The following is a 25048-nucleotide window of genomic DNA, read 5'->3' on the forward strand; positions in this document are numbered from 1 at the left end:
ATCCTTCTTAAAATTACATGCTCTTTTATATTTCATAAGAGGTTTCTTATTATCTCACTTAGGAATGTTATAAACCTGACTCCCCACCTCAACCAGTGCTGTACAGTCCCTTTAAGTCTCCCATGTTTTGTGGAAAAGGATCCAGGGTTAAAAGGAAAAGGGTTATGTTCTGACTTAAAAACAACAACAACAACAACAACAACAACAACAACAACAACAACAACAACAACAACAACAACAACAACAACAACAACAACAACAACAACAACAACAACAAAGCATCCGTTATTTGATGTGCATGGTTAACCTACAGTATACATGTAGCCCCCTATAGCTCTTTGCAACCTCCTTGATTTCTAATGTATGAATGCTGGCAGCTCCGGAGTGCTACTTGTAAACCTACTTTAACCCCTAAAGTTAGAATTGTATGCACTTGCAGGGGGCAAGTAAAACTGACTGTCTGGGCAAGTACAAGGGAGTGGCACTTGCCTGTAAAGGCCTGGTCACACTGCCCAAAAGTCGCGTAAACGCAGGAATCACATACAATGTAAGAAATTTGAGCCTTCACAATATATGCGCGATTTGCACATTTCATGAGTTTGTCTGACGTGGAACCGCTGTAGTTGTCCGCTGATGTGCGCCGGATCGGCGCTTTACGCGATTCCAGGTTTTGAGCAGCTCAAGGCTCGGCTTCGCGTAAAAGTTTACGCAGTATTGCGCCGTTTTACGTAATTTTTGTGATGTTTGCGTAGTTCTTATGCGAACAATGCACGAAATGTGCGTGGAATATCAGTGATCATTCGCAAAAGTGTTGCCGCTGTCGTGTTCATGCTCGAATCATGCGCGATTCATACGCAATTCATTAGTGATAATGCACAGATTATGCGTGGTTTTCCGTGGACCTCAGTCGTCACGCACAACCTCGAATTCGCCCTATTTGGGGCCGTTGCGTGCCTATGCACTGAAAGTGTGTGGTTTGTTAGTGATTTTTGCGTGACCTTTCCGTAGTTCTTGCGCAATTCATCGGTGATTTTCATTGCGTAAATCAGAAAAAATTCTTGACGGACAAGCACGCACATCCAAATTCTTTGCGTGATTCATGCATTTACGCGACTTTTGGGCAGTGAGACCAGGCCTTTAAAAAACGCATGGGGCCACATCAGAATGCCCATTCAGATAAGTAGGAGAAAAACACTATTTTTATTTCTTCTTTTTGGTTTATTATTGTCTTTTTATATCAGTATTATCATCGCTGTTACTGCGTAAACCCGTTGAGGATGCATCCTGAGAATACTCGGGCAGGTGTCTGTGGGAAATGCATGATGCATGTTGTAGCAAAATAAGCCCATCCTTGATAGGTATTCTTTAAAAAGGCAACAGGTTATATTGCCTTGTCCAGCAGCATGCAACAATACCTGTTGGATTTTTCACATGGAACAGAAATGACAACTGTTACGTACAAAGTGTATGTACCCTTTTGCAGTATTTTATGTCCTTTTTTTTTTTTTGGCCAAAAGTACTGCAGGCAAGGTTTCATGGAAAAGACTACTTTTTTCAAACTGTACTATACACATCTCTATGACAGGAAACATAAAAATACTGGAATTTTTTGAAAGCCAAAATATGCATACTTCAGCCCTCAGAAGACTTCAATATTTACACCTGTACAAGGTTTGCATCTCTGTACATTGTGCAATGTAACATGCACTATTTTCATAGTATGAAATACAATTTTGTACTGCGTACGTTTTATATTGGAGGTGTAGCAGCCCCCTAAAGTATTGCATCTGTGAGGGACACATTTTCCATAAGTGTATATTACAGTTTGAAGGTCAGAGGAAATTATGGATTTAGGGAGTTAATTATCTTTGTATCTTTGTAATCATAATTATCCACAAAACTTGAGAAAGATACCATGCCGTTCCAGCTATTACATGTAACTGCGAATGTTGTTTCTAGATAATTGCACCACTATCTAACATTTCAGTAGGTGATTTTTTATTTGTGTGACCTTTCATTACGTACTGTGGTACACTGTAATTTCAGACATGTTTATTTGAAATACAGATCTGTGTATTTCATGTACTTGCTTGGCAGTCTTCTTTAATCAAGTGTTAACATTAAAGGACAAAAGTCTACCTTCATCGTACATAAGGATTGAGAGAATGCAGCAATATTAGTAGAACACATCAGTGAAAGTTTGAGGAAAATCGGACAATCCGTTCAAAAGTTATGAATTTTTAAAGTGTCTGTGCAGTCACTGCTGGATGAAAAGACTACTACGGTGTGTGATGTCACATGCTACAACAATATAAGGAAAATAAAAAGAGAATTTCACATAACTTTACTTTTTGAATAAAGTGCGCATTTCTTTGACTTGGTACTGACGTATGTTAAGGGTAATATTATTCCCCCTGCCTTCTGAAAGAGAGAAGTCGAGTGTTCTTTTGTTATGCAAGAAAAGTGAAAATATATTGAATTTTTAGCTCACCTGAGCCAAAGGCTCAAGTGAGCTATTGCGATCGCCCTTCGTCCGGCGTCCGTCGTGCGTCGTGCGTCGTCCGTCGTCCGTCGTCCGTCGTCCGTCGTCCGTCGTGCGTCGTCCGTCGTGCGTCGTGCGTAAACTTTTTACATTTTCATCTTCTTCTTGAAAACCCCATGACCGATTTTCATCAAACTTGGCAGGTAGCATCCCTAGGGGGTTAGGAACTCAATTTGTTAAAATGGGCACCATGCCCCACCCAGGGGGCCCCCAGGGGGGCCCAAACCCCCCAAAATTAAGGAATCTGTAAAAATCTTCTTCTCTAGAACCAGAAGTGATAGAGCGAAGTTAATACTATGAGTTAGTACATTGATGACTGTAGTTTCAAGTTTGTTCATGGCAGAATCAGGGGTGCCCCCCTTGGGACCCAGGGGAGGGGGGTGGGGAAGGGTTCTAATGGGGCCTAAATTGTACATTTTCATCTTCTTCTTGAGAACTCCATGACCCATTTTCACCAAACTTGGCAGGTAGCATCCCTAGGGGGTTAGGAACTCCATTTGTTAAAATGGGCACCATGACCCACCCAGGGGGCCCCCAGGGGGCCCAAACCCCCCAAAATTAAGGAATCCGCAAAAACCTTCTTCTCTAGAACCAGAAGTGATAGAGCTAGGTTAATACTATGAGTTAGCACATTGATGACTGTAGTTTCAAGTTTGTTCATGGCAGAATCAGGGGTGCCCCCCTTGGGACCCAGGGGGGGGGGGGGGGTGAGGAGGGGTCCTAATGGGGCCTAAATTGTACATTTTTATCTTCTTCTTGAGAACCCCATGACCCATTTTCACCAAACTTGGCAGGTAGCATTCCTAGGGGGTTAGGATCTCAATTTGTTAAAATGGGCACCATGCCCCGCCCAGGGGGCCCCCAGGGGGCCCAAACCCCCCAAATGAAGGAATCTTTAAAAATCTTCTCTAGAATCAGAAGTTATAGAGCTGAGATAATACTATGAGTGAGTACAGTAATGACTGTAGTTTCAAGTTTGTTCATAGGAGATCCAGGGGTGCCCCTCTTGGGGGTAGGGGGAGGGGGGTGGTTGGAAGGGTCCAAATGGGGGCCTGAATTGTACATTTTCATCTTCTTCCTGAAAACCTCATGATGGATTTTTGTCAAACTTGGCAGGTAGCATCCCTAGGTGGTCAGGATCTCAATTTATCAAACTGGGCACCATGCCCCACCCAGAGGGCCCCAGGGGGCCCCAATTCCCCCAAATTAAGGAATCTTGAAAAAATTGGGCCCTTATTGTACATTTTCATCTTCCACTTGAGAATGCCTCGTCAAATTTTGGTAGAGCTGTGAATAATTTAGATTAGTGACTGCGTGAAAGGTGAACTTGCGATACTCAGGTGAGCGCTAGACCCGCGGGTCTCTTGTCTTTATTCTGTCTTTCGTATGATACATGTGACATCACAAGCTATAGTAGTCTTTTCATCCAGCCGTGACTGAGCAGAAATTTGAAAAATTCATAACTTTTGAATGGATTGTCCAATTTTCCTCAAACTCTCACTGATGTGTTCTACTAATATTGCTGCATTCACTCAACCCACATGTCTATGAAGGTGAACTTGTCCTTTTAAAGGTTTGCCTGCTGTGGTGTATATGATTGCAAACACTCTGCACCAGGTGTTGAATGTCTTCTGCAGACAGTATGATGTACATGTAACAGCTGTTGTATAAAAGATTTGTGCATTATGTGATATCCCTTTACAGTGCTCAATCTTTGTAGACTTGAGGTGTGTTTATGCTCAGTTTGCGAAGGCAGAATCAGCGTTTTGAAATGCTGATTCAAAACGCTGATTCAAAATGTCGTTCACGGGAGCACTGTTTATGCTCACTTTCTTCGAACCTTGGAAAGAGCGTTTGCGATTGCTTTGCTGACCTCAGCAGAGGCAGGTCAAATTGGGGTGCGCGCTGCGATCGGTGGCCTGGCCTGAGAGAGCAGCTGGGAAGGACATACGTATGCACAGTACATGGGTCACATGCCAGGGTAGCTGGCTGGCCAGGCACGCGCTTTTTCACGTGAACCGGAAAGGTGTTTAGATGACGTCACTCTAAACGCGTAGAGAAACGCTGTTGCATTCATGCTTCCCTGTCAAACGTGATTAGTCAGAAATGCCGATCGTAAACGCAGCTTTTTGTGCGTTTTGGATCGGCGTTTTGAATCAGCGTTTCTATCGAAGTGAGCATGAATGCAACAGCGTTTTGCACTAATCACGTTTCAAAAGCATGATTTTGGCCCTCAAAATGGAAGCATAAATGCACTCTTGGTTACAAATGTATCCATACCCTGTATAAAACTTTGCATTCAAATCAATGCATGCCTTTTGACAGACATTGTACCTAAACTACCAGAAAGCTTGTCTAAGGCTTGCCCTACATAGCAACAATGTGGGGTACTGCCAGTCTGCAAAGCACCAAGGTGTAGATCTTAGCTGTCACAGATGCACTGTGTGATAGCATTGTGGCATCGTAGCTTCCTCATTTGTCTCTACAACTTACATCTTTATCCACATACATTTTGATATACAATGTATGATGCAGCGCAATCACTGTATGCATTTCATTCATTGCTACTTTTTCTTTTCTTGGTTCGAATTTGGCAAAAAAAAAAAAAAAAAAAAAAAGAGTTTAGAGATTTTCAACTTGACTGAAGTGAGCCTCCACTGTCATGGGTTGACACCTGCAGTGCCACAGTGTGCTGAGCACACGATAAGCCAAGACATACCCCTGGATGAAAGACATGACCTGGGATGGTTGGTTGGCAAGCTCTACTCAGTGCGATGCTTCTTTTCAGACACATCCCTGTCACATATATTTGAACGATGTTTTTGCGCTGAACTGGCAAGCAAGATGCACCCCAGACTGGATCTTTATGTCATATATCATTTTTATTAGTACCAGTAATTGGTATTAAGTACAAATGAATGGAGTGTACCTTGCTACTACTGTACAAGAAGATCCTTCAAAAAATTAAAGTAAAGAGATTCAATGCACATAAATACACTTTTATACAAATTTTAAAGTTAACTGGCCTAGTCCTGGTGACCTGCATGTTTCAACATCCAGTACTGTATCTCCAGGAAACGAGACATTTCTTTTAAGAATTCATTTTGTAACTTTTTTTTTGGTTTATTTTTTATTTTTTAGTAAATAATATATTTCAAGCCAAGTACATGAGTTACGTGTTGTATTTTCCTAATTGATTGACATACATGTACAGACTACAGGCATGGCAATAGAGGGTACGCATGTATCAAGTGTGAATACATACATTTGTATTAACTGTATGTATTTGTGACAGAAATTGCATGAACAGGCTGCTGAATTTTTGATGCATTCATCGTACAAAATATCATGCTGATTTGTGTGTGAATAAGTCAAGTCAGCAGTGCTTTAGGCAGTACACTGGGTAACATGATGCTAGGAAAGTAGGCATATTGTAGAACAGGGTGAAATTTGTGTGTGAATAATTCAAGTCGGCAGTGCCTTCAAAAGGCAGTACACTGGGTACACTTGATGCTAGTAAAGTATGCATATATCATCGGACAGGGCGAACCAGAAGAAATAAAACAGCAACCAAGGCACAAATTCACAAGGATACTCATCATTAATGCGATGTTGAGGCTGTTCTATGATTTGTGTGCATAACATTTTCCCATAGCTATGGTGCATGAGAATATATGCATTCATCAGCATTTAGCTTTAGACATCAGTTCTTCAGACACTTCCAATCGTGTATGGTAAAAAAGAAAACGTGAGAAGAGACTATAAAGTTCTGAACTATCTATGCGCATTTCCCTGGATATGAAACTGATTACTAGGGTACTGTATATATGTGTGTGTGTGTGTGTGTGTGCTTTCGTGTTTTCATATGATTTTGGAATTTAAAGTACTAGTAACCACTCAAAGGAAGCACAACTCTGTATTCTATAAACCGTTCCTTATGGGAACCTGATGGCCTGCGTATTAAGTCTATGGACATTTCAGAATTCAGTATGGAATGGGTTTAAATGGAAGCTACAATAGGACGGATGGATTTACAGGTGTATCCTTCTTTATAGGATAAAGATGGTGAGGATTAAGTTCCTTGCTGAGGGGTACAGCCTCGACCTGCTACCAGCGGACGCAATCCAGGGACCACCCAGGATTATCTTTAGCCTGCGGTCTTTTCATAATCCCTCATTAATATATCATAAAATATTCTCTGTATAATGTACAATGGTGTATCTTTACTTTCTCATATTGTATTTCCCCCACTATTAACCCGTAAAGGACAAGCTAATTTTGCTACAACAGGCATTTCCCATAGACACTTGCCTGAGTATACTCTGCACTTGTCCTCAACGAGTCAAAAATGGTTGTTCATAATGGCAGTTTACTAAAAATGCATTGTGTTTGATAATTACCAAATCAACACAGCCTCGAACAATGAATATGAAACCTCTTCTACATGTACAGTGTGTCTCTAAAAAAAGTAAACCCAACTTCAACAGCAAATTTTCAGAAAACTATAAAATATTTGCACATTATTTTTTCATGGTTAGATAGTTCAATAAGTCCTCTATCCAATGATACCACATAGGTTATGTAACTCTCATGCATGACTGAGCATGATTCAACTCAGTGAATGGATGTGAAATCATCACTGTGGCAAGTTATTTCTTGCTATTGTCATGCATTCAGGGCATAATTTTTGTCAGCAAAGGTTGTTCCTGACACAGGCACACTTCACATGCTTTCCAAACATGGTACAGTTGACAATTGAGCAGAGAGTATTCCTGGTAACTCGATACCAGGAAACAAGAAGTTGCGTGGAAGATCAAGAGGCTTTTCGGGTGCAGTTCCCCGACAGGCAGCCTCCAACACAAAGAGCCATTTGGTACAATGTGAGAAAGTATGCTGATCACGGAACTTGCCACAGTGATGATTTCACACCCATTCACTAAGTTGAATCATGCTCAGTCATGCATGAGAGATACATAACCTACGTGGTATCATTGGATAGAGGACTTATTGGACTGTGTAACCATGAAAAAATAATGTGTAAATATTTTATAGTTTTCTAAAAATTTGCCATTGAAGTTGGGTTTACTTTTTTTAGAGACACCCTGTACATTGTATCCCTTCAACATTGTATGTTTTAAACATCATGGTTGTTCATAATGACCGTTTATTAAAAATACATTGTGTTTGATAATTACCACTTCAACACAGCCTCAAGAATATATGAAAATGAAACCTCTTCTACATTGTATCCATTCAAAATTGTATCAGTGCCACTGCATTCAAAGTATTGAAACTCTATTGTATGCTACTTTTTATTACACACACAGGCCTTCAGATTGTTCAGGGAATAGGGTGTATGATTTTGTTTGTTGATATGCACTGTACATTTATATAGTAACTATGCCCAGAATGGCTGTTCATCATCAGGATTTTGATGTCAACTCTGTATACATATATTTGCAGTGGGAAAGAAAAACAGGGCACCGTTTCATGAAAGTTGTCAGCCCTGACAAGTTGTCAGTCTCTGACAAGGTCAGTAAAATCCTTAGTTTTGATTGGCTGAGAAGCTCTGGTGTCTGACTGTTACCACGGTGATTGTCAGAAACTGACAATTTGTCAGGGCCGACAACTTTCATGAAACGGTGCCCAGAAGTGACATTTTATTTAAAAGAGAGGTGTCAAAATCTGCCTTCAGACTTCATTTGCTTTTCAAGCTATACTGCATTTCCTTGATTTTTTTTGTGGAGACATTCATGTGTGTACAAGCATTTCATTCTCCTCCCTTAATCAGTATTTCCATGAAATCATTCATGTTAAAGTAACAAAAATATCTGTAGTGTTCATGGCATACACGTACACTGTATTATTGTTATTTTTTGATGAAAACTCTTTAAAAAAAGGAATTGATATTGAAACTGATCTTGTATTGTGACTGTAAATCAACTCCGGATATCAGCATGAGCCATAGTCATAACAAGTACATTTGCAGAAATGTGTAGAAATGTATGAGAATTTGCAGTAATACAATGCTACACTACTGTATTCAATGAATGACCATGCAGGAAACGTCTAATTTTTCCAAGTGATACTAAATTTGTTTGTACAGATGATTAATGTCTTCCCCAATATTCTTTAACACTTCATTTTGACCACCCTCTACCTTTTCACCAATCTGTCTATCTATCTATCTATCTATCTATCTATCTATCTCTATCTCTCTCTCTCTCTCTCTATCTATCTATCTATCTATCTATCTATCTATCTATCTATCTATCTCTATCTATCTATCTATCTTTCTATCTATCTATCTATCTATCTATCTATCTATCTTTCTTTCTTTCTATCTATAAATGTGTTACTCTGTATATCTGACAATCAATGTGTCTTATCATCTGTCTTATTTCCATCTCTGTTTATATTATTAATTTATTAATTTATTTTTACAGACCGATGAGTATGAGCTGTGGGTGTCCCATAACAGAGGAGACTTTTCACTGGCTGAATTTCCCTTCGACTACCCAAATAAGGTATGTACGCCACCTTCTCAAAACTCTGTCACATTTTTGATGGCTTGACATTTAGCTGGTATTTACAAAGGTAGTTTGAATGAAATCAGTGGTTTGAATTCATTACAAATTAACTTTGAGACAACCGCATAATAGACACACCTTTATGGGTGTGTATTGGTTCGCATTCATTGTGTTGGTGTCTCACAGCATCAGCAATCTTTGACACACATTTACATCTATAGACCAAATTTACAGTGTACATAATCCACGGACTATTACATCATGCTATCTTTATGAATTAGGGCCTTTATGTTCTAGCATTATGCTGTATGATTGAATGAAAGTAGAAAAGAGATTCATTCTGAATGACTGACTGTGTTTCTCCCCAAACTGGCAAATAGACAGAAATACATTTTCGCTTAAACATTATATTATGTTGGTAATTTCACCTAAACAGTTATCCATCGTACAAATATATACTGTGTGAACTTTTTGTAATGTTTTGGTTTGTGAACATTAAATGAGTGCCAATCAAAAGTTGGTTATTGCACAACAAGATGGTACATGGTATGTTTGTGTGGTGCATAACCATAATATGCACAAATAATGCCCTATTCTTTGATCCTTGGTAAGACTTGAAGCATCGAAAGTCAAAACATTAACAACTTTTAAAAGATTATTTCATGTCATTATCTGCCAAAATAAGGAACTAGAAATCACAGCGATTAGCACAGTAAGTGTAAAGTAATTGACTGGAGTCAGCTTCATATGTGATGTACTTTTATTTCAAAACGTACTTAAGGGTGTAATGTTGAGAATACTTTATAGTTGTGAAAGCAAAATCTCTTCCGGGTAGAAGGAAGTGAGAAGAGAAATATAATAAGGAGAGAGAGAGAGATATATATATATATATATAATGAAAACACTGTGAAATACAGTAGTAGATGAAGGGAAAAAAATGAGTCAACAAACTATGCAATATGCTTTAAAAAGGGTTGTGATTTTGTTGTTGTCCTGAGGGATAAATTGAGCACTGTACAGAAGGAAGTCCCATGCATTTGTTTTGTTTGACTGCAGTCACCTATGATCGATTTCAGCCGGCGTCCATTGTGCATGTTGAACTGAATTTGTGAAGGTACACACATTACACATGAGTAGGCTTGCCTGCTGTTTAAGAATGTGTGTGTTTAAGTCTCCAACCTTCTAGTAACAGTGTATGACTTTTCCTCAGGACCCAAAAGGTAGCTATTAATATTTACAGACAATTTATTCCAACTTTGTGTGTCTATAAAAATGCTTGAAATACAACAGTATAGAAATAATAATATGTTTACACATGTATACACTTGTACATACCAGGTACATTGTACATACTATGTATGTACATTGGACTGTTATAGAACATAAAAAATAATGTAGGCCTACACATACACTTCTCCATACCAGGTATGTGCATCGTACACAAATGCTGTGGTTAATTGTCTAGTGTTTATTATATAGATCATGGAATAATCTGGAAACTTGTATAAATATTAACTATTTAAAGTTGATAAATGTCAAATTAATACAGTATGCATGTACATGGGAGTGGTATTTGCAGTCAGGGCAAGGTATTGATGAACACAAAATGTATAATTGTAGGATGATACATTGTAGGGCATTGATTGCTATTATATTGTGAACTCTTTATGACAGAGACCTGTGAACTATAGAAAAAAACATGTGTGTGTTTAAACAGATTTAGTGTGAATGCATTATAACCAAATAAACATTTGTACAGTGCATACACACAAAGTTCTAAACATAGTATTATGCATACATGTATGTATGTAAATGTATGTATGTACATATGTATGTACAATATGTAAAGATGTATGTACATGTACATGTATATGTACAGTGTATGTGTGTGTCTGTGTGTTTTTGTCTTGTGAATATGTGTGTTTGTTGGTCCTGACCTAATTGGGTAGCAGACAACCTCCACTCGTTTCTACAGTACGTATTTCAAATGAGTCCAAAGGGTTGTCGTTACGACATCTAGCCTGTCATGGACATTTCTGGGGCTTTATATTTCATTTTCGGTGATAAAGTGGTAAAAGCGGACATGTGTCACGTTTTCGAACCGTACGCTCGCTGGAGCAGTGATTTTATGATAGGATTTGGGGGGCCTACAACCGTACATTACAGCCATTTTGTTTTTCTCTATTTTCACTCGTCACGGACAGTCCAAAGTACATGTCTCCCTCGCTCTAGGGACAGACTGGTGCTTGTTTGCTCTGCTGAATGCTTTTGTTAGCCCAACGGCGTGCTCACAGCGCAGAGTCACATGACTCGTAGTGGATGGGGATGTAAATACAGGACTCACACACAAAAAAGGAAACAAAAGCAACAAAAGAGGAAAGAGAGAGATAGAGAGATAAAGATGGAGAGAGAGGGAGAGATGTGTAAAAAAGATCCGTATGCAACAGACTACACCAAACGGAGGGATAAGATGTATTAATGCATTCATTCCCTGAGCTGTGCATTTTTGATGTCGCCCCAGCTGTACCGGGAATAATTTTCGAATGGTTTTGTGCTCAATGCTCTTTGGGCACTGTGCGTGATCCGCATAGCATACTCTGTTGAATGGGTTGTGCAGCTTGAAGATAAACTTGCCATGTGCTTTTTGTCCTCTCCCCCCCCCCCCCCCCCCCTCCCCCACTTCATTTTTTTTTTCATGTGTGTTCTTTGTGGAATGATGATCTGTATAATTTGTAAAAGTATATGGAACCACTGGCATAAATTCTGATATTAAAAAGGGGAATTATTGTAGTGGCTAAATCACTCATATCATTATTTCGATGACAGTTTCGCACAAACAAGTAGGAAATTTTTTTTCAGTCTGTGACGTCTTCACATGAGCTTTAATATTTGCATAATATTGATGCAGTGGTGAGCAATGATCATAATAGGGAAAACATGTAAAATTTTAAGTTCACTTTTAACACATCCTTGCCTCAAGACCAATTTAAAAACAAGGCATCTACCATTTTGTTCTGGAGATAATTGTGCTATGTTTTAGAAATTCAACACGAATCTGAATTTCTACCCTAGATAGATACAGGAAGGATAAATTCAGTAGGTTGTAGTTTGTATATGCACTGTATATACTTTAAAATGTGAATGTCATAATTATTTGTGGATGTAGAATTAATTTTCTGTCAGTTTGGGGTGGGGAGGGAGAGGATGGCAACATCTATGCTCTTTACTGTTGAGAGAATGAAAGGTTCATAAAATAATGAATCTGATGAATGCATTGAAATGAAAGAATGATGTGATGTTTCAATCTGGCCGTCAGTTGCATTCCATTCAGTGAGATGGTAAGAGTGTGGGAAGGACAAATATTGAATGACAATCAATTTTATCTTTAAAAAAAAATCAATCTTTAGATGCATCAAATTAAAGAGATCAGACCATTTCAGTGCCAAAATGATGATATCCTTTACAAATGTTATTTCAGCAAGCTTTTTACCTCACAAAAATCAAAGAAAATCTATGTCACTTTGCATCATGGACAAATTGACAGAAAACACATTTTTAGTAATAGAATTTTGTGGACTCCTTCAACCCCCTCTAAGGGGTATACATGAGAGTACAAACAAACATAGAATATAGATAACAGGTGAGTATAACGGTTGCTGTTCGTTATTCCGAAGGTTCGTTATTCCGAAGGGTCGTTAATCCGAAAGACACAAATTCTCTATACCTAGAGGTTTGTTAATCCGAAAATGAAACGGGATTCGTTAATCTGAACATTTGTGGCGTTATTCCGAAGGTTCGTTATTCCGGAGATTCGTTAATCCGAAAATGTACTTCGGAATAACGTGCCTTCGGAATAACGAATCTTCGGACTATTAGCCTTCGGAATAACGAACCTTCAGAATAACGAATCTTCGGACTAAAGAGCCTTTGGAATTACGAACCTTTGGAATAACGAGCTGTAACCGAGTATAGCAGCCTTCTGAATACAATTCTTGCAGATTATGCATTTGACACAAAGATATGAAAGATAATACAGTGTATGAGAGTACAAACATGAGTGAAATGCAAAGAGAAAACAAACAACCAAACAAACAAACAAACAAACAAGGAAATATATATGATAATGCGTGTAATAATAAAACACCAAGTTGTAAACAACTAGGCCAAATACATGGACAATCTGCATGTAATAAATCACATATCCATGAATTGACAGGCGTACCAGGATATGATATGAAAACATCTGGAAATGTAAGTAGTCCTTGAGAAAATGATGGCTATAAATCAAGCATAGTCAAATGTACCCCATATTGTGGTATTCCCCCAGGCAATGCTCATGTTTTTTCGTGTGGAAGATTTCTGGAACCATTTTAGGAAAAAAGTAAGGGCAAAAATCCCTATCAAAACAGGAGAGTACAGAGACATTTGTTAAAATCACGACATGGAAGCCCATGGGGGTCTAGGGCAATTACCCTCTGGGCAATTACTGTAAAATGAGGAATTTTTGCGTGCATTTTAATTTTGCAAATTTCGCGAGCACCAAGATTTGTGAAATTAAAATGCACTCGAAAGTTCTTGTCTACACTATGTATTGAATGCCAGTGGCAATTTGTGCGAAAAGTGCATGCCGCGAAAAAGGCAGTCGGCTCCGATTAGCCAAAATTTCATGCCGCAAATATATCATGTTTTTGTGTAACAGACTTACCCTGGACCCTTCCTTGACCCTAACCCTAATCCTAATCCTGAACCTAACCTTAACCCTAACCCAAGCTGTAACCCCAACCCTATCTCTAACCCTAACCTAAGTAACCTAATCTTTACTCTAAGCGTATCACTATTAAACCAGTATTTAGCCGGGGGGGGGGGGGGGGGGGGGGGGGGGGTAGTTGCCCTGATACGCCCATGGATGATGTACAACGATAAAATTTGTAAAGAAAATCAGTGCATGAAAATTGTCTATGACCTGGTAAAGTGGCTAGGAATTTTATGTAGTCCCATATGCAGAAATATTTGTTAGCCCTTTTGTGTTTGTGTGTACCTATGTTATGTGTGTACCAGATAATGTGCATCCTATGATATGTGTACATTTCTGTACTTTGTGGACTGCAGAATATCAAGAGTACAAATGTATGAAAATGAGAATTAATGCTAATTACTTAATTTACTGCGTATACAGGCTGTAATTCAAACAGCTTCTTCCTTTTTTCTTTTTTTTTTCAAAATACTGTCTGCTTGCGCCATGAGGAAATAGTTACACCTGATTTGCCACATACAGATAAGATTGCCATTTTGACCATGAAGAGGATTTTGAGAAATATTTCCTGTATCAGTCTACTTGACTGTTTTCTGGGTAGGGTTGTCCACTCACTATTCTATAACTTATACCCCTTTCAGGTAATCGCGGTTCAATTATCCGCATCCAAATAATGCGGATGAAGTAATCAAAATCGCGTTCATATATCCCATGAAGTGCGCACTACTTTTACGAGCGCCCGTTCATATAACGGTGCGAAAGACGGGAGTATTTGTCATGGTTACTGCGCACGCCTCTATAATGACGTAATGTTTCCGGTGATATACTCACGTGTATGCACAGCTCTCGCTCAAGCTCAGCAATAAGCGGTTGTGCGGGAAATCGAGTGACCTTTGACCGAACTGTGGAATGTTAGTGCGCATAAGTAGTAAAACGCGTTCATATATTCTCAATCAACTCCTCATGCTGCAATAATGCGGATAATAGCAGCATCAAAATAATGCGCACTTTTTTACTCCTCTCCCGTTCATGTAATCAAAATTTTACGACTTAGTGCTCCTATGATCCCATAGATGCCAAGTTCAAACAATTTTTATGAGTGAGATTTTCATGACTCGGCATCTCGGCGCGCACGTATGTGCATGAGCGAGGGGAGGGTGTGGGAGGGGGGTGTCCGCCCTCCTACGGTTAGGAGCTTTTTCAATTTTTAGTGGAAGCTGGTGCATACTTAAGTGACTATTTTTTACTTATTTTGAAAGACAAAAGGGAAATATGCCTTCAAATCGCAACTCTTACTTTAATTCTTTAAGCTATGCTCCCAATGCGTGAGAAAAATGGGTGTCATGCATGAGATCGTGAGACAGACCCTAAATGCTTGAGTCTCACTCACAATGTGTGAGACTTGGTACAAACGTTTGTAGCTCTGTGATCCGCATCCACGATTACCTGAAAGGGGTATTAAAAGCAAGTCGAGACTGATTCCTGTGTCTTTACAGTTACACATGTAGTTTAAATGTATGTCAACATGTTTGTCTGTTTTCTGTGGGTATGTGTGCTTGTTGTATAAAGCAATTCTTGTTACAACATATTTTGAACAGATGCAAACAAACAAATAAACTGGTGTGCAAGCATTCTTTATGCCTTTCTTTTATGCTTCAGACCACTACCTCTGACAACTACAAGTCAGATAGCTTGCACTAATTGCCTGGCATAGCAATGGCCAATGCAGTCAAATGAGTTCCAATTAACTGAAATGTAATAATAGCCACTATAGATGAATTGACTGAATCATTATATGGTTTCACACAGAGAGGAATACATGTAGAAGAAAAGAATCATTAACAAAACATGTCCATCAATTTGAACACATCAGAATATAAAATGGCCAGATGCATTTTGAAGGCGGGTCTCATTAATCATTCTCCCAGCAAATGTCATATCATGCTACTCTAAAGAGTGTAATAATAGATATGAGCCACGTGTATGTACTTGTCCTAGACATGTATCATATCCTATTGCGTTATATTGCCGCATAGTGGCTCTGAATGATAGACGGGAACTTTTCAATAAAAGCTAGGCTCTGGGCAAAGAGTTTCTTTCCGACTGCTCTGCTGTGTTTATTGAGATCTTGACTTTCATGAACCACCATGGAAAATATGCAGTGAATTCCATATGATTGGCTGTGATTGCAGATGTTGTATACATATCAATCAGCAGTTGTAAAATGCTGTCATAGAGTGTGTGGTGTCTCGTCATAAAGTGACTCATTTTATTTGTTTAATGGTTGTATGCTCCCCTCTAGAGATAGGTACCTATTGCAATTTATGTAAGAGTTTGTGAATCAAAAAGACATTTATAAAGCTGAATGTCATTTTTTTTTGGTGCTCAAGATGAGGGAGTTTTGAACACATGCTGTTTAGTACATGGGACACTGACTCCATAATTGTGGGTGAAGTTTGCTCTGGAGTGTATTGTGTCATGAAAGCGGAAATTTATACCAGTGTAGTGCAATATTGGTGCATCACGCTATGCCACATGCCTTTTGAAGCATGTAAAACATTGGGCATAGAGATCTATGCATGTGTGGTACTTCACTGGATTTGAATTGGGCATGTGTGTGTGTTTGTGTGTGCATGTGTGTACACATGCATATACAGTATTAGTATACAAGCCTGTGTGTGTGGGGATGGGAGATGTATTATGTAGGGCAACAGAGGACTTTGAATTGGTTCCGTGCTTGGAGGGTGGGGTGTGCACATGAGAATGCACATGAATGATTGGAGTGTTGCCATGGCGACAAGTCTGCCTACCAGAGAATGGAAGTGGGCATCTTTTCATGCTGTGTTGAATAGGGAGGGCAGCAGCACACAGATGCTACGCTGCATGGATGGGATGAGCCGTTCGGTGTCTGATCACATGACCTTGCCACTTTGTATGCTGCAAGTTGTGGACGTTTATGCCGTGACAGCACAGCACAGCACAACACAGCACTTAAAGACATAATTTACAGTTTGCAGATGAAGCAAAAACCCAGCATTAGTGCCGTAAAATAATTGAGTGCTTTAGAATGTGAGTTAGAGATAGAAACGACCACTGTAAAAAATTGAATCAGTGTAATCGATGTGCAAAATGTAAACAATAGTTATAATAAAATGTTTTGAGACTAAACCGTCTTCAGTTATGTTTATTGAGAAAAATACTGATATCTCCTTATATTTCAGGCTTTATCGGAAAATGTTATGTATGGTAGGACGTTTTGGGATACAACAGAACTCTACATATACATCAAATGTGATATCTTGAACATTTTTTAAATCACTGCTCCCAAAGGTAAACAGGACTTTTCAACAATGTGTTTGCTTTCAGGTTATTTTTACAGTGTGTGATGAAAATGTCCATTATAAAACAGATATCATGTTGAAGTCCATAGTACTGCTCTTCAGCCTATTTTCTCTGGATAGAAATCTTAACAATAAAATGATACAGAGGAGACAATGTTATGTACAATTGTAGTGAGAGTCAACTAGACAAACTGAACACTAATTTGGGGATTACTGGACAAAATGTACAGTCCAAGTAGAAGAAAACACAGTAGGATAAAAGAAAACAAACCAAACAAAAGCAAACTTTGAACCATTTTTTTCCCTCAGCTCATGTACACAATACATCTCTACAAATAGTTGAATAATGTTTATCTTTCAATAAACTGAAGATATGCTTCATTATATGTCATTAAACGATATTGACATTCTATCAAATTGATAAAGTGTGATAAGGAAAGTAAACTGTGGTGAACCTCTTGAACCCTATGTATGTCAAGAGAACGGAACCTATGTACAACGTTGTGGGACTCCATTTCAGTGTTGGTCCTAAGAGCTGCAGAGCTGTGTTTATATGTGTCTGTGTGTGTGTGTGTGTGTAAAAATGTCCCCAAAATATCCATCCTACTAACAAACCAGGGGGGTGTTTCATAAAGCTGTTCTTAAAGTTACGAATGACTTAAGAACGACTGGAACATGTTCTGATATTCTATGCTTAATATCAAATTTCAATAATTCAGCACAAGAACTGATAACCAGTCGTTCTTTTTAAAGTCGCTCATAACTTTAAGAACAGCTTTATGAAACACCCCCCCTGGAATCCTACAAGATACAATAGTGCATGAATTTACCAGATACCTGAAACTATTGTAGTATACCTCCATCGTTGTCACCTTGAGACCTTCTGAGGGGCAGAATCTCTACGTGACTCATGGTCTCTGATTACCAGAAATCTTGTTTCCCAAGCTACGAAGAAAAAAAAAATCACATAAATGTTTTGTTTGTTTTGTCTGTTTTTTAGGGGGAGGTTTATTCAAAATCATGACAAACTTATATATTTAAACACCTTGCATTCACTCATACATGTATCATACAATCTTTCCCTAACGTGCAGGACTTCTACATCGCCGATGCGTCGGAGGAGCAGGTGTTTGTGTGTGTCCACCATGGCGACGTGTTCACCAACCTGTACATCTCGGAGGCCAAGGGGAGTGTCTTCTCTCTCTCCCTCACCAAGATCCTCTACTACAGCCCAGATGGTCCTGGTGGAGACTCCTTCCTCAGGTTAGGGAGCAACTGCAAGACCTCCAACACCATTGCAAGACCTCCAACACCATTGCAACACCTCCAACTCCATGACAAGACCTCCAACACAATTGCGACACCTCCAACACCATTGCAACACCTCCACCACCACTGCAACAGCTCCAACACCATTGCAACACCTCCACCACCACTGCAACACCCCCAACACCATTGCGACACCTCCAACACCACTGCAACACCTCCAACACCATTGCAACACCTCCACCACTACTGCAACACCCCCAACACCATTGCGACACCTCCAACACCATTGCAACACCTCCACCACCACTGCAACACCTCCAACACCATTGCAACACCTCCAACACCATTACAACATCTCCAACACCATTGCAACACCTCCATCACCATTGCGACACCTTTAACACCACTGCAACCCCTCCGACACCATTGCACCACCTCCAACACCATTGCTACACCCCCAACACCATTGCAACACCTCTACTACCAATCTAAATTACAGTCTGACCTTGATTTCCAACCCCCGCTCTTATCTGGACGCCTCCAAGCAGTGGAGAAAAGAAGAGAAAGAAAGTGATTAGAAACACAATTCTCACAATTTCACACAATTTACCTATGATATTCTCAACAGAAACATGTTGTGACTTTTACAGTAAAAACGTTTCAATTTCATAAGTATGAATTTAAGTAGGCTGGCATAAATTACACTGCTGTTGTGGTGTGTACTACATACCTGCTACCGGCTTGGCAGCCTACTTTGATATATAGGTACACATAAACATTGTTTCTTGCATATCTGACCAAATCGCTTATCTGGACGGGCACCAGTCCTGACATGATCGAATAACAGAGGTCGGACTGTACTGCAAATGCACTGACTCATGTAATTTCAAATGCACAAAGCGATGTTAACAATTTCTGCCCAGAAGGGCAACGTTTATGGTTATACACTGTATCTTGCCACGAATGCATGCACTCATGTTAAATGCCTGTCCATAGTGAGACTTTAATGTCCTCAAAAGCATCTACTGTTTAGGCCAAATACGTTGCGAGGTTTTTATTTTTGCAAATTTCACGAGTCGGGTACTACTCACAAATTTAAATACACATGAAAATGTTTAAACTGTGATCCCGACAAAGATGTGACATGCACGCATACAATCCTCTGTTCAGTACACTGTACTCTACAATTGCGAATTTATCCACTCACAAAATTGTTGGGAAGTCTCGATTCCCGAAAAGTTAGACTCGCTAAATACATGTAAATGGCGTATACGGTATCATGTAATACAACTTTTATTCTCAAATGGTGATACCATGACATGAAAATTCAACCATGACAAGATGATGGCATGGAGATGCAATTCAGTATGTTGCACTGGGGTTGGATGTGGCACTGGAGATTCATAGTTTTATTATTAACTGTAAATGTCAAGGAGCATTCCAAAGTTATCCCTGTCACCGGTCATTATGGTTACCATCACCTCCTCTTATGTTTTCTTCTTTCTCCCTTCTCGTCTTCTCTTTCTTCTCCTCTCCATCCATCTCTCTTCCTTCTCTTCTTCCCCTTTTCATTGTTCCTACCATCTCCATGATCTCCACCTTTCTTTCCTCATTTTCCTTTCCTTTTTCTTCCTTCCCCCTCTTTCTGTTTTCACCTTCTTCTTTCTCCCCTTCCCATTCACCTTTTTTCTTTGCCTATGCTTCTCTTCCTTTTCTTTCTTTCTCTCTCTCTCTCCCTTCTTTTCCTCCTCTTCTTCCCTTCCCCTTTTTTCTTTCCAGTTCTCATTTTCATTTTCTTCCCTTATCTCTTTTCCCCTCCCAAGTATTGTCTGCCCCATCCTCCTCCTCTTCCTCCTCTCTATGTTCCTTCTGTCTCTCCCCCTCTCTGTTCCTTCTTTATCTCCCTCATCATCTCCTTCATCTTCATTTGATGCAACCATTCACAACTAGAGCCCCCAATTATCATATGCATTCATTATCCCCTGTTTCCAACAGAAACATATAAAATAAACTTATATGTTTACAAATAAATGCATGAATTTGCATTACAATGTACAACTAGAAAAGCATTCTCTAGAGTGCACATCGCGGACCTCTGCCAAGCAGCTGATTCCACCCATACAAACATGCTGAAAATTATCCAATTTCCCAATATAGAAGCCTTTGTATACGTCATTTATAGTATATTGTATACTTTGTATACTTGTTGAGATATTTTGCACGCAGACAAAGGGGAAAACATAACCTCCTTCTTTGGCGGAGGTTGTAATTGAAATTTATCAAAATATTTTGAGTATATGAAAATGCTGGGAATGGGGATGAATTCTGAAAGAGCAATGTTTGTAGAGTGCATTTCCCCCAAACACAATCATACATAAATCACACATCATATTTCTTTGCAGGGAGTATGCTGACGAACCCTTCGCTGACCTGCACAAGGTGGACGGCCTGCGCGGCATCTACATCGCCACCATGCTCAACACGACGTCCGCCTTCCCCACGTCCCTGGACGACGCCAACATGATCTCGATGATGACCTACGACAAGGGGGGCGAGTGGTTCCGCATCCCCGCCCCGGAAGTGAACTCCACCGGCAGTCCATATAACTGCCAACAGGTGCGTACCGTACTCTGTTCTGTTCTGCCCCATCTATGATGGTCCATGATGTAACTTTCAGAGAAACAAAGTGTTGCAAATTTAAACTACTTTGATCTCGGAGAAAAAGAAAAAAGGAAGATTTCCTAGAAGATTAAAGGAGGAATTGAAAAAAGAAAAAGGTAAGTCACTGTTGCTATTACAGTCACTCAGTAATTTTCTCCATGTACATACATTGTATGTACTGCTCTCTGAAGAGAGGAGAGACTGCTAAAATGAAGTTACGTAATATATTAATGTCAAGTTTGGGATGAAGAAGGGTGAAGGGGTTTTAAAACAGACAATGGGACAATATAGTACCAAGTGTCAGAGCCATTCGTTGCCATGGAAACTGGTTCGAAACAACCTCACCTGGCCTGAGTGTGTATTGTGCTCCTGGTTTCAACCCAGGCTGTAACAAAAGACTGATATTGTCATCACTTTGGTACTCTATGCCCCTAATGAGCAAAATAGGAGAAATTGCTATTATCATTATTTTTTACCTCCGGCAAGGGAGGAGGTTATGTTTTCGTTACTGTTGGTTTGTTTGTTAGTTAGTTAGTTACTTACTTTGTTTGTCTGTGTGCAAAATAAGTCAAAAAAGTTGTGCACGGATTTGGATGAAACTTGCAGGAAAGGTTGAGAATGACACAAGGAACAGATGATTAAATTTTGGTAGTGATCCGGAAGTTTTTATGGGTTTTATGAAGGATTTTTGATATTTTGCCACGTAGGGTCAATGAACTTGGGAGTTCAAGCTGCGCATTTTTGAAGTTTTCATGCGCGCACTAAAGTGCGTGCTCTAGTTTCTGCTGGGGTAAGGCACGCCACACATCTGAGGGTTTATGACGTAACAAAGGCTTTATATTGGAAAATCGGGCGATTTTTCAGTGGATGGAAATCACTGATCTCTATGGAAGAACAAGATCATCGGTAGAAGGTAACTGCTTGGCGGAGGTCTGCGCTCTCGGAGTGCTTTTGTAGTTATTCAATTTTTTTTTGTTGGTTTTGTCTATGTCTACAGCTTTCATCGTTTGTAACATATTCAAGCAGTAAATAACCTCCCATTCAAAAATGTAAAAACAAGAAGAACAAACCCCAACTGAAATTCGTTCGTTTCCATATATTTAAACTGGAAAGAACTCTGTCATATTTCTTCTGTCCCCAGCCGTCCTGTTCCCTGCACATCTCCCAAAAGTTTGGCCAGGTCTTCCCCGCATCCCGCACCAACCCCATCCTCTCGAAGTCCTCCGCCCCAGGGCTCATCCTGGGCATGGGCGAGGTGGGCGCCAACATCTTCCGCAACGAGGAGGCCAGGTTCAACCTCTACGTCTCGGCCTCTGCCGGCGCCTCGTGGTATGAGGTGAGTATCCCCTCTTATCGTTATGGCATTGTAGGGTTGAAAACAGACTGTCACTACATGGGTCCCCAGTGTCAATAGTCTGTTCAAAATGGAACTATCATATTCATCTAATTTTATTATGCGAAGAATTGTCTTAAACCTGACTCTTGAGTGGCAAATGGCAGAATCTAGTTTTGATAAAGCTGTTCTGATTCTGCAATATATCATATTCTCATGGTTAATATTTAGTAAATATTGAGTGAGGTCTTTCTGCTATTTTCGTGTTTAGTTTGTCTTGTGTTCTTAACCCTTCCTGGGCTTCACTGATTCACTCTTCACTGATTGGCACAGATATCTGTATAAAGGAATTGCCAACGAACAGATAGATTACCTAGTCTCCTTTATCCCTATTTTCCCTATTGTGTTACCCATGGCCTTCTTGTTGGACTGAGACACATTATCACAACTAAGTGGGCTAGTTTAGAAACAACTTTGTCAAGTTCAGATTTAAAAGAAAAAAAATGATGCTGATGGAAAAAGCACCTAAAGTTCTAGTTGCAATGGCCTTGGTACAATTGTATGTAAAGGGGTAAGTCATTGAATGCCTGATTCAAACACTGTACATTCTCCAGGTACTGAGTGGTAACCATTTCTTCGCCTTTGGAGACCACGGGGGTGTGTTGACGGCGGTGGAGCAGAGAGGAGCAACGAACTTTGTCAAGTGAGTGGATGGCTTTATAACCATATATCAGTATTGGATGTCAGTGTAATGGGGTGATTGTGAGGGAGCATTAAGCAAGACTTTGTATTGTCTGAAATCTGGTAGTTTGTGACTTGTGCATTTAGTTTTGACTAGAACATATGAACTGCACCAGTCTTATGGACCTACGCACTTGCAGATTATACGGAGTAAAGATGTCAATCATCCACACCCTATGGTGTTTTAAAGGAATTATGGTGTTGCTTTGGTTGAGATGGGGCTTCAGATTCTTTCTTTTTTTGGGTGAGATAATGAGAAATTGCTTATGAAAAATGATAGAGCACACAGTTCTAAAAGGAAATCAAAGTTTATTTGATGAAAATCAGTTTTGAAATGGCTGAGATATCCTACAACAAAGTGATCCAAACTAATGGTGGGTCCTGCCTTTTATAAGGATCTTTTTTTTTGTGTGGATATCTCATGATCAGCCATTTCGAGACTGATTTTCCTCGTATAAGCTTTGAATTCTCGCGGATTTGGAAATAGAAAGTCTTCTGTAGCCCCATGAATGCTTTGTGAAGTTAGTTGTTGAAAGATACAAGTTCTGTTTTTGACGGCTGTGTAGTATGATAGTCTCATTTAATGCTGAGTGGTGTTTTGCTCTCCCAAACAGGTACAGCATCAACGAGGGCGAAACCTGGCACACGGAGAGCTTCTCGGACTCAAAAATCTACGTCTATGGCCTGATGACGGAGCCGGGGGAGAAGACGCTGACCTTTACCGTCTTCGGCTCCGAAACCAAATCCCATTCGTGGCTCATCGTCCAGATCAACTTTAGGGACGTCTTCTGTGAGTTCTTCCTCCAACCCCTGACCTCTCTTCTCGTCCCTCGAGGAAGAGCACTGGGATTTGTCTCTCATCAAATGATGTGTAGTGATGTTTGTTGAACTGAGAGGACAAATTTGTTGTCCGTTAGTGATGTCTTTATAAGCATAATGAACGACAGGCTAAAGGGATGGTATAGTTTTAGTCGAGATGGGGATTCAGATTTCAGCTTTTTATGAGATAATTATAAACCACTTAGCCCTAAGAAATATTAAAGAGCATACAATTCTAAGAGGAATTCAAAGTTCATTTGATGAAAGCGGTTTGAAGTGACTTAGATATCCAGAAACAAAGAGGTCATGATAAAAGGTGGGACCACAAAAGGGAAAGAAGATGAAAGAAGACAGGTAGAAGAGAGGAGAAGAGTAAAACAAGAGAAAGAAAGAAAGATAAATAAAAAGAAAGCTTTAAAAGCAACGTTTGTTATGAGGCAGAAAATATTTCACTTCTCTTACCACCAAAGACAGCAGTAAGATTTTAATAAGGTGTTGGTTTTGTTGCAAATAAAAAGTGACTTATTATCATTATTATGTCATCATTTTGATCATAAGTCCTCAATGTTTAAGACTCCAGTGGGATAGGATGAAAAGACTGTCTCCTATATTCCTCCTCACAGGTCACAGGTCATAGGTCATAGGTCATTGGTAATAATGATTAAACTCTGCTGTGCATCTGTCTTCCGTTGTAGCCACAACATGCCAGGATGATGACTACAAGCAGTGGTGGCCCGGGGAGGAATTCCCCGAGCATAACTGCCTCCTGGGGCGCAAGACCATCTACGAGAGACGCCGTGTCCACTCGGACTGCTTCAACGGCCGCGACTATGACCGCCCGATCTCGTCGGTCAACTGCTCCTGCGATCGGGACGACTTTGAGTGGTCAGTACAACCCCTAGTCAATCCCTGTGTGTGCTGTAGGATTCTATTCTATTTACACCAGCTCAGAGGTATTATCAAGGACGGTACTCTGTGGACATTTTGGGATATCATTTAGTCCAGGTTTAGCAAGTTAGGGCAGAACTGAATGGATTGTTTTTCAGGCGGTATACTGTG

The 25048-nt window shown here is 39.8% G+C and overlaps 1 protein-coding gene across 1 annotated transcript in view; it reads left to right on the forward strand.

Moving 5' to 3' along the window:
* LOC139724910 (sortilin-related receptor-like) overlaps nucleotides 1–25048 on the forward strand; it is a 140774-nt gene that overhangs the window by 58604 nt on the left and 57122 nt on the right. The window contains exons 6-12 of the mRNA XM_071636033.1: nucleotides 8989–9069; nucleotides 18260–18429; nucleotides 20838–21051; nucleotides 22238–22432; nucleotides 23044–23132; nucleotides 23785–23960; nucleotides 24685–24874. Of these exons, the coding sequence (XP_071492134.1) occupies nucleotides 8989–9069; nucleotides 18260–18429; nucleotides 20838–21051; nucleotides 22238–22432; nucleotides 23044–23132; nucleotides 23785–23960; nucleotides 24685–24874 (1115 nt within the window). The remainder of the gene's footprint in view (nucleotides 1–8988; nucleotides 9070–18259; nucleotides 18430–20837; nucleotides 21052–22237; nucleotides 22433–23043; nucleotides 23133–23784; nucleotides 23961–24684; nucleotides 24875–25048) is intronic.

The sequence above is a fragment of the Diadema antillarum genome, unplaced genomic scaffold, assembly GCF_040938485.1.
Source record: "Diadema antillarum isolate AM-2024a unplaced genomic scaffold, OU_Dant_1.0 seq00000003_RagTag, whole genome shotgun sequence".
Lineage (NCBI taxonomy): Eukaryota > Metazoa > Echinodermata > Echinoidea > Diadematoida > Diadematidae > Diadema > Diadema antillarum.